At 42.5% G+C, this 10826-nt stretch overlaps 1 protein-coding gene across 1 annotated transcript in view; it reads right to left on the bottom strand.

Annotated features, from left to right (window-relative positions):
• Window positions 1-298: 298 nt before the first annotated feature.
• The window catches only part of Pde7b (phosphodiesterase 7B), a 142792-nt gene continuing 132264 nt past the window's right edge, over window positions 299-10826 (bottom strand). Inside the window, exons 10-12 of the mRNA XM_027401919.2 lie at window positions 10181-10277; window positions 6688-6768; window positions 299-513 (exon numbers count right to left, since the gene is read on the bottom strand). Of these exons, the coding sequence (XP_027257720.1) occupies window positions 299-513; window positions 6688-6768; window positions 10181-10277 (393 nt within the window). The remainder of the gene's footprint in view (window positions 514-6687; window positions 6769-10180; window positions 10278-10826) is intronic.

Raw genomic sequence — 10826 nt, 5'->3', positions numbered from 1 at the left:
AAAATGCTCTGGACTTAGGAGCCACTGCCAGTCAGTGTGACCAAGGGCGGGCCAGAGGAGGACCCGGCAGAAGCACCTCTTTCTTACTCCTGGTCTTTTCCGTTGGGGCAGTTGCCCGGAGCTCCGGACAGGACAAAGCTGCTGATTTCAGCAGCTAATGCTGAGGTGACAATGGCTTCTGTACACTTGGATCAACGAAGGGAGGGGGTAAGTGGCAGGCGGGTGGCATTCGAAGCCCAGAGTGGTGGGTTTGTGGCGAGGGCCGTCAGATGGCCTTGCTTCTGCAGACCCGGCTGTCTTAGGGCGTGGCGCCTTCTGTCTGCTCCAGGGTCTCAGATGTAGGGGTTGCGGAGTCCTGGCCGCTGCCCCTGCGTCTGTGCTGCTTGGACAGCAGGCTCTTCCACTGGGCTTTGTTGTGTGCGAGATGGCTTAGCATGTTCTCCGACAGGGTGCTGTTCCCGGTGAACCGGGCCCATTCCCGGAAGAGCGGCTCCACGATGTAAGTCATGAAACCTGCAACATGCAAGGTCACAGGTGAGGCCATCACAAGGGGATCGACTGAGATCCACAGTGCACGCGGCCAGGGATAGGTGGGTAAACAAGATAGGGTCACTCTCCTTAGTTTGGTGGCTCCCACTTAAATGATTCTCGTACTTCAGGCTCCATATTTGTGAAAGGAACTGAATACTAACCAAGCTCGCTGCGTTCTTGTGGTAAATGACTTATCACAAGTTAAGTGGTTAAAGCTCCCGACTAAGTAATGAACATTAGCTGTTGTTATTGAAAGAGAGAGAGAGAGGGGGGCAGGACGGAGGGAGGGGGGGGCAAAAAAGAAAAAAGTGTGGAAGGTGGAGAGGGGAGGAGAAAACAAATGTAGCAACAGCAGGGATTTATATCATAATTATAATTCATTCTGGTTACCTGGAGGGATGCTTTTTTTGAGATTATTATTTTTATAGTGTTGTCTCGCCTTCAACAACATCAGGATGAGTGGTGTTTTGTTTTTATTTTATTTTAATTTTATTTTTTTGGACAAGATCTTGCTATGTAGAGTAGGCTGGCCTCTTGCCTGTGCCTCTCGGATGGATGCTGAGATTATAGGCAGATGCCAGCACACCCAGCTCTAAACATGCATTGATAACACAGATTTTAAAAAAACAAAACAAAACAGTGCTAGCTAGGATTGAACCCAGAACTTGGCACATGCCCAACCCGTTGATAGAGATTTTTATCTGCAAAAGAAATTCTGCTTTAGTGACTGCAGACAACTGTTTGATGTTAGACTTCCTAGTTTCTCCAAACCCCCTTCCTGTCAGGGTTTCATTATGCAGCTTGGCTGGTCTTGAACTCATCTTGACCCTCCTGTCTCAACCCCCAGAGTGCTGGGGATATGGGATTCTACACTGACATCCAGATAAAGTATCTGTTCTTTTAATCATCAAATACTCATTGTGGTCTAATCCTGTCTCATTGTTAATGTATTTTCCACATTAAACATGATCTCTCAAACAAAGTAACTTTCTGTATAGTGTGGAATATTTGGAATTATCATAAACTTGGATTTATTTAGGCTTCATTGTACTTCCTTGAAATGGAAACATGAGGAAAACAGCAAATTTTTTTGTGAGTGTGTGTAATAATTTTCCAGCAACTAATATTTATAAGCACATGAACTATAAGACGGTCTGATGCTTTTATCGGACAAACAGCAGACATCTGGCCGGTGGCAATCCTAGGGAGATGGGGGAAGGAGGCAGCAATGTAAAATGTTACTGTGCATTTCTCGGTTGTGTTATGTGAATATGACTTAAATCTTGTGCTATCTTATTGAGATGACCCAAACTCACGATGAAAGACTCTTAGGTTGGTGATTTTATGTCTGATCAGGTCATCCTAATTAGGCAATTAGAGAGTAAACAATGAGGCTTTTCCTTGGTACTTGCTACTCTTGAATTTAGTCATTTGACATTTTTTTTTAAAAATGCAAAATGATAGTCTTTTAAATTCAAAGTGTGATTTCCAGAAAGTGCCACTTCCTAAGTAGAACAGTTACAGATTCAACATTAAAAAAATTTCAACTCCTTCCTCCCTGATGTTACTCTTCACAGGAGACCAGCACAAATCAGAGGTAATTCCAGGGTAACATTGTCCTTCTGGTGTGGTGGAAAGGGAAGGGAAGGGAAGGGAAGGGGAGGGGAGGGGAAGGGAGGAGAGGGGAGGGAGGGGAAGGGAAGGGGAGGTTAGTGGCTTTTTAGGGGACGCAGGTTGAGGGAAACCTTTTTTTCTTTGTCTTCCTATAGATCCCACCAGAGATTAATTTGATTTCCTATCTTTTATAAATGATGAGAGAGGGGAGAGAGAATGAAGAAGTGTGGAGGAAGTGGGGGAGTGCTACTTCCTTTTGGGCAAATATGAACTACTTCTGCGGAAAATCAACTCTACCTAAGACTTGGGGATATCTCATTTTGGGTTGGAATAGGAAAGAGAGAGGTAGAGATTGCTCTAGACACACTTTCACCACTGAGCCATCTTTTGGGGAGATGGAACAAAGAAAGGGGATAATGGGATGTCGTAACCAGAATTAATGGTATATGAAAAAGTCACATGGGAACCCATTTGTTAGCAGTCTAATTTCAAAATACAACTTACAGAGAGAGAGAGAGAGAGAGAGAGAGAGAGAGAGAGAGAGAGAGAGAGAGTTTGAATGGAATTGCCCTGCATGGGTGGGCACTGCTTGCAGTACAAGTCATGGAATATGACCTAGAGGTCTCTGGAACCCTGTGGGTATTGGCATTGTTCATGGTTACCCACCACAACTACATAGAGGACTCTATTGCTAAAGATACCACACAATTTGGATGTAAAATAAAGAGAAACCTCAAACTAGCCGGGAAACTTCCTCCTTGATGGCTAGCTTTCAGTGTACCAGAAGGTTATTAGGCAGGCTGCTTTGGAGAAATGAGATTGTTGTCTTTACCCAGTGCTGGACCCTGCTTGCTGGGATATTGACCTGCTAGACAAGATGTGCCTTTCGGCACACCAGAGGCATGCATGTTATGAGTTAAGTAACTGCTTTCTGATTGGATTTGAGGCCTGTTCCACAGGAAAGAATTTCTTGTTTGGTATTGGATTCTAATCAAAAGCTCATGGCTACAGACGCCATGGGCCCTAGGGTAAAACTTATTGTTTTGCTAATGTTCATGCAGTCAAATTGTCTTCTAAATATCTGTTTATACTGGTAGGTCTGGGCTGCTCTAGACCTTGGTGAGAGAAGCTTCCTTCGTCAGTGGGCAGCAGTCAGTGGAGAAAGGCATAGTCAAAGTGCTAAGAAGAAGAGACTGAGTCTTCAACACTAAATGAGAAAGACATCATATTAGCCCACTCTCTCATCCCCAAAGGCTCAGGGAGCATTGTGGGATAGGACACAAAAAGAATGTAAGAATCAGGATGGGGGGAGGTGCCGGGAGATGCCATCTTCTGGACATGACATGGCTACCACAAATCATGAACTCAGCAGCGTGGATACCCACACAAGATGTATACAAAGTCAAGCCTCGTGTAATCCGTGCATACATGGGTAGATGACCTTTGGCCCTACTCATACTGAGTTGCTTTTGGGAGTGGATAGTTGCTGGGGTAGGGAGAATAATTTTTTATTAAGGATATAACCACTGGTAGGTTTCCCATGCTTCAGTGAATGGTTCCACAGCCATGCACATATGGGCAGCACTAATTGGACTTGGGTCATAAAATAAAAGCTATGAAGTTGGTATGTGTGTGATGGAGGAGGAGATAAGGGGCAGGTATGATCATATTTTATTGCATACATGTATTGAATTTTCAAAAATAAAGAAAAATAAAAGGTTATAATAGGCTTCTTCTCTATTGATCAACAAAATAGCCATACACAGCAAGAAGAAGATGAGAACAGACACCTAAGTCTGGGGGATTCTGAAGACAGAAAATAGCCACATTGTATAGGATCCGGTGGGTGTGGACCAGAGCTTGCAGCATTTGCTAACTCCTTTATCAGTTTAGCTTTTTTCCAATTTATTCTGGCTTACTTTGTCACACTTCCTGACCTGGACCTGTAAGAGCTGGCAGATGTGTAGCAGGGAAAGATTTATGAACTGAGTGTTGCTTTATAATCACCTTCTCTTTCTCTTTATTATTATTATTCTCATGTAGTAGCCATAGGAGTTCCCCCCTTCATTCAATACCCATTCCATTTTAGAGGCAGTATCTATGGCAACCACGTATTACTAGGCTGAAAACCAGGGCATATGATGATACAAAATACACGTATTCTCATGACAGTAACAGGACAGAATTCTGAAATCAGCCCTGACTTCCAGATCTAGGCTGTATGATTAGCAGTGTAAAGGTTTTTATTTGGGAAGTGTATGACTCAAAGTGTCACTCAAAACAGTAACCTGGCAAGATTCTGAGTTTAATATAGGGAGTCTCAGAATTAGGAACCATACCTATAAAACCTCATAACTAAAGCATAAAGCAGGGCTGGACTCAAGGAAGCTGAGGCTGGTTTCTGAGTTGCCCCCTACTTTGTTGTTCTCTCTCTCTCTCTCTCTCTCTCTCTCTCTCTCTCTCTCTCTCTCTCTCTCTCTCCATAATTGTCATCAGGACATTCTAACACACTCTCATTTTCAGCTGAGCTTTGCTCTCTTTCCCAATACCAAGGCGCTGAGCTTTGAGACTTGCAACCCTATGGATGCAATGGCCTGTTTGGAGTCTGTGGGAACAGGTGCAAAGCTTCGAACAGCTAGATGTCAAGTATGGAGCTTGTTAAGTTTTGTTTGGTTTCAATGGAAGCGCTTCCAGGAGAAGAAAAGGCTAACTTTACATAGAGAAGGAATTAGTGGTTTAAAATGTAGAGCAAAAAAATATCCTTCACTAAAGTGAGGAAGTAAAATTTTGCCACTTGATTTGCATGAAGATATTATGTGTAATGTGATTAGATAAAGTAATAACCATTCTGGATGCATTGAAAACATACTTGAAGAGTTTATGACAATTGACACTTGGAAGAAAGTATGGTTTTATGAGAACATGACTGAAATAGGTTTTAAAGTGGAGAGAGGAGAAATGCTGACATGTGGCCACAAGGGGACAGTAGGGCTCTAGGATCTTAAGCCTAGGAACCAGGCCCTTGGAAGTAATTTTTGTGGATAAAGAGTAAGGACCCACATTGAAAGGATGCTAAGGCACTTAACTTACTTGGGAAGGGTACCCTGAAGATACTGTGAATGGCTAATTAATTTGACTTAGAGTCTATTGTTTATATATGTGGTAAGTTTTAGTGTGCACATGGTTGCTTATGTGCGTGAATGTGTACGCTACGAGTGCATGCAGTTGGAATCCAAAAGTTAATGATGGGTGTCTTTGTCAGATGCTCTCTCCTTTATTACTATTACTTACTTATCTTTGGTGTGTGTGATGTGTGTACATGTGTGTGTGTGTTTGCATGTGTGTTGATGCATGTGCATATATATGTGTTTTGTATGTATGTGCATGTGTGCATGTATTTGGGTGCATGCGTGTGAATTTGTGCGCATTAATATATGCATGTGTGCACGTGTTTACATGTGTGTGCGCATGTAAACATGCATATGTGCATGTGTATGTGCATGTGGAAACCAGAGGTACACTGGGTGTTTTTCAAAGATTGTCCTCCACCTTTATTTTTTTTAAATTAAAAATATATGTTTTATTTGAATTTACTTGTGTGTATGTGTGTTTGTGTTTAGGTATTAGCATGTGAGTGCATGTGCCCACAGAGACAATTGGGAGCCACTGGACATGGGTGCTAACAACCAAACTCAGGTCCTCTGCAAGAGAGTCACACACTCTTCACTCCTGAGCCATTTATCCAGCCACTGTTCTTTTGAGATAGGGAGTTCCACCCAACTTGAAGCTCATTAATTCAGCTAGGATGGCTGGCCAATGAGCTTCAGGGATCATTTTGTCTTTGATACTCCCCATTACTGGCTTCTGTGCCTGGTTCTTATGCAGGTTCTGGGGATCTAAGCTTAGGTCTTCATGCTTGTTGTCCTGTGAGGCAGGTACATTACTGACTGAACCAACTCCCCACCCACTCCTCTGTATCTTTTGAGATGGTCTCTTAGTGAATCTGGAGTTTGGCCGGCAAACACTTTACCAACCAAGTCATTGCTCTAGCCCATGGATCCTGTTTTTTTTGTACTGCTCAGGATGGATCCCGAGCCTTGCTCATTGCATGCAAGCGCTGTCTGGGCTACCTTCTGAACTTTTTAGATTGAGTCTTACTATGCAGCTCAGTCTGACTTTGAATTTTCTATTAGTCTATACTGGATTTGAATTTGTGATCTTTAATGGTTATAGGTGTGTACTACAGGGCCGCTCTTGATTCTTATTCTATCCTAAATCACAATGTTAATACTGTAACTTAGTATTAAGGTAGCTGAGAGTCTAACAAACCCAGACCTTAATTGTTTTAATTTCTCAGTTGAGAATTATCTAAAAGATCAGTCATGATTAAAGTCTTTGTTTGCCCAGCCATTTAGATCTCTGGAAGGTTGTGTTGTTGTTGTCGTTGTCGTCGTCATCATCATCATTATCATCATTATCATTTTGTGATTCCTGTAGATGTGCCAAGCTATTCATTTTAAATAAACCCAGATTTCAACTCACCAATTTGTATGCTAGGGATTGAATCTTTCTGTTGATTACAAAGAGGACTGATTTCCAGTTCAAATTTCTGTTCAAGGTCACCTAAGGAGAAAGAAGAAATGAATGTCAATTCAGAGTTCATAGAATGTGCATCAACAGCTTTAATGACCCTGTTAGAGGACATTATTCTGGGGGTTACTGTTTCTTCCCTTGGAATCACCATGGGAATCACCTTAGGACCACTGGCTCTTAGAGCATGTCTAAAGAGAGTAAAAGCAACAGGGCATCAATGATCACTAACAGTGGCTCATTTGAGTAGGTGTACTCTGAGAGCAGGACAAACTTAAAAAAAATCACATCTATTTACTCTCTTTCTCTCTCTCTCTGTGTGTGTGTGTGTGTGTGTCTGTCTGTCTCTGTCTCTCTCTGTGAGTGTGTATGTCTCTCTGTCTCTGTCTCTGCCTCTGTCTCTGTCTCTGTCTCTCTCTCGCTCTCTCTCTCTCTCTCTCTCTCTCTCTCTCTCTCTCTCTCTCTCTCTGTGTGTGTGTGTGTGTGTGCATGATGCATGAGTAGAGGAGGTAGGGCACAATTATTAGGAGGAGATTCCTTTCACCATGTCAAGTCTGGGGATCGAACTTGCATTGTCAGGCTTGGTGGCAGGTGCCTTCGCCATTTTCATTGACGGAAATGCTTTCTGCACACTCTGCTCTGGGAACTCCTTAAATGTGTCCAACACACTAGGAACTAAAATTTTAATGTTTTTTACATGACAATTAATTAAAATTTAGCTAGCCACATGAACCTTAGAGATATCATATTAGAAACTGGAGAACCGCACATGTCCTTCAAAACCCAGATCAATCCCCACCATCTGCAGCAGTGAACCTTCCATGACAGGTCTCTACAGTTACGTGTCTTCCTGTGAGATTGGTTTATTCTTTCTCTTTCTCAGCAGATAAGTGTGAAACACTTATATTCTTCAGGAATTCTACTAGTCCATGTAGAAAGCAAAAAAAGGAAAAGCAAACAGTGTCTCTCCTCTGGGATGTTGCTGATTAGCATTTGGGAGGTAGACAGTGTAAGCCAGCTGTATTCCTTTGTGGTGATTGTAACATCCCCTGTGTGGAATTATTTACATAAAAATAAGTTTTACTGAGGATTACACAAGGCTAGAGGTGGAGACTCAATAAAACTTTTTGAAAAACTAGGGGAATTGTGGAGATCTCAATCCATATTCACAATTGTAGAGAAATTCTTTCCTAAAGTGTTGAGGGTCAGAGAGTAGGGAGACTCTCTGTCCTGAGGATCTGACATTTTCCTAATTCATAGGCTACCATTTTCCTCTCCCCTGTGTCTGAAACCTGAATTTAAAGGATTTTTTTTAACATAATGTATTTGTCCTAGCTGTGCTTAGTGGTCCATGCTCACAACCCCCACATTCTAGAACCTGAGGTGAGAGGTCTGTGATTTTGAGATCAGCCTCTGTTATATATCGTGACCCCCATCTCACAACAAGAGCAACAAAAGCAATAGTGACAACAGCAGTTATCTAGAATGGTTAGTAGAAGCCTGACTGCCAGAGGCAGGGTGAGATGAGTTGTCATGAGTCCAGATTCCTAAGTGAAATCCAGAATAGGATCAGTCAAGATGGTAGAAGCCATTCCTATAAAGTTAGAAAACATTCGATATGGAGGAAAGATAATTTGGATGAGCAAAGTCTAGAATTCTACCGGATGGCAAGGTTATTAGCTGAAAAGGAACAGGTCTGTTCCTCAGTTCCTTTGTCTGTCAGGAGATATTCAGTGTGTGTGAAAGGTCCTCTGGGGTGATTACAGTGGCAAACATTCTAGGTCTTTCTGTAGTATTGTGCTGCATACATACATCTTACTAGGGCCATTCTTTGCCAACAAACCTTATAAATTACCTTATTGCTCGTGCCATTAGTTTCTCTTAGTTAACAGCTATGATTCAGAACTCCATGTCTGCCCAAGTGCTATGACCCTTGCCCCAAGTTGCTTAGAGTCTAAATAAAGTGTCTAAATAAATTTAGACCTCATTTGACACCAACCACAGCACGATTGAATTAAGAGCAAGTGGGACAGAGAAGAACTCTGATGTTCAACACTGTGGTCCTAGCCTTCTCTCCCACTGCTGTGTTTCAATAGTTTATATATCACACAGTGATGTAAGCACCTACCCTACTTACTCTAAAAGCTCTCTGCTCTCCAACTTCATCGTGCTTCCTTTTGTTCTGAACTCAGTGGAGATTTTATGTCTTGGTCAACTAGAACTGAGTTTTTAACGTCTAATGACTCATGCTGAAGGCACGTGAAATTCCAGAGTCATAGGAGTTACACGAGCACTTTAATTCCTAGAGTGTGACAGTGGGCAGAGCCTGCTGGCCCTATGTGAACTCAACCATCCTTTGTCTTCTGTCTTCGGAACCATCACTATGTCATTGACACATCTTTCAGTGTAAATTTTTCCAAAAGGCTCACTGTTGCTGTTTGATCTCCCCACAGAGTTGGTTTTTGGGACACTTTAAGCTGTGTTTGTTCTCAGCCTCTTAAACCTGATCCTGTCACTAGCATGAGGGCACTGCTGATGCCTGAACAAACATCCCAAATGTTGAAACCCAGCCTGAAGAAACAGGCTGTGTTTAAAGGCCTACATCCCACCCAATGTGGAGATTCTCCTTACTAATTTACAGCCTGCCTTCTGAAGGCAAGGAATCTTTGACAAATTATGCCCTACCTTAAGGCCATTTGTCTTTTCACAAAAGAATCCACATTTGTTATTGCTGAAACTATATTCAAATGGTTTAACTCAGTTCTTGGCTAACTTCGACCTATTTCATTGGAAACTTTAAGAACCCGAGAAAAACGTATACAGAAGGTTCTAAATCTTTCTCTCAGAATGGAAGACCTTGACCTTCAAACAGTGCTTAGCCTTTAGGCTGTGCTCAGTTTGTTTGTTTGTTTATTTATTTATTTTGGTTTTTCAAGACAGGGTTTCTCTGTGTAGCTTTGGAGCCTATCCTGGCACTCGCTCTGGAGACCAGGCTGGTCTCAGACTCACAGAGATCCACCTGCCTCTGCCTCCCGAGTGCAGAGGGAGGGATTAAAGGCGTGTGCCACCAATACCCGGCTGTGCTCAGTTTATTAAAAGGAAGGCCAGGGCAAAAATCAAACTGTCCATCATACATACATACATACATACATACATACATATACATGCATATATGCATGTGTGCATATTGCTGTGTGTATATTTTGATTTCATTCATTGTATCATGTCTTGTTATTACCTGTTTCCATAGTCAGTCAGTGATATTTATTTAAATTTTTCTTTCCCATTTGGTTGGATGGTTCACAAGATAGTTAAGGAAAAAGATTAGAATAATCAGAGTTGATGAAAGAACAAATGTCATGACAGATTAGGCATTCCTGTTTTATTTGGATAATTGCCCAAAAGGAGAAGGGGAAAGAAAGCCTCGGTTGTGGGATCTACTAACCTTGCCTGTAGAATTCTTCACAGACCCTTTCACTCCACTGCTTGCTCATCTCCCAGATCCGACAAGGATTGCAAATGTCAGCACACTTCAAGGCAATCTGAGGATGGACAGGGTGGGGAGAGAAAATCAGAGGGTGTCTTTTCAGTTAATGTACCCCAAGCCAAAGGGTCTGCTAGGTCTGCCTGTCTGTCTCACTACACCAAGTCCATATTTACCGAGAGCCTCCCTGACATGCCTCCTCAGGAAAACAACTGTTATTCACAACTGCACAAACCCCTTCATTCAGAGTTCCCACTTTATAGCAGTGAGGGGAGATGAGCCACCATCTAAGGACACAGACCTCCCTGGAGAAGACTTCAGGTGGGCGGGTCAATGAAAGCCCTCATCTGATTCTATCTGTTGTTCCACCCCTCTGAGGCAGGTCGAGGCAGGGATCTGGCCAGACTCAAGTACGATCATTTGGAAGTCACTCTTTCTTTGACACTCTCCATACATCTCTTAAATTGTGTTTGCATTTACATGTCTGTGTTACTGTAAGTAAGTTCAGACTGCTAGCCAAGGTACTAAATCATATTAAACCCAGGAGTCTTGTGTTTGCATGGCTAAGCCAGGGCTTCTTGGGTTTCCTGCCATACATGGGTCTGGA

Source organism: Cricetulus griseus, chromosome 2 (genome assembly GCF_003668045.3).
Source record: "Cricetulus griseus strain 17A/GY chromosome 2, alternate assembly CriGri-PICRH-1.0, whole genome shotgun sequence".
Taxonomy (NCBI): domain Eukaryota; kingdom Metazoa; phylum Chordata; class Mammalia; order Rodentia; family Cricetidae; genus Cricetulus; species Cricetulus griseus.
The sequence above is the reverse complement of the archived record's forward strand: the minus strand, read 5'-3'. Positions and strand labels throughout refer to the sequence as shown.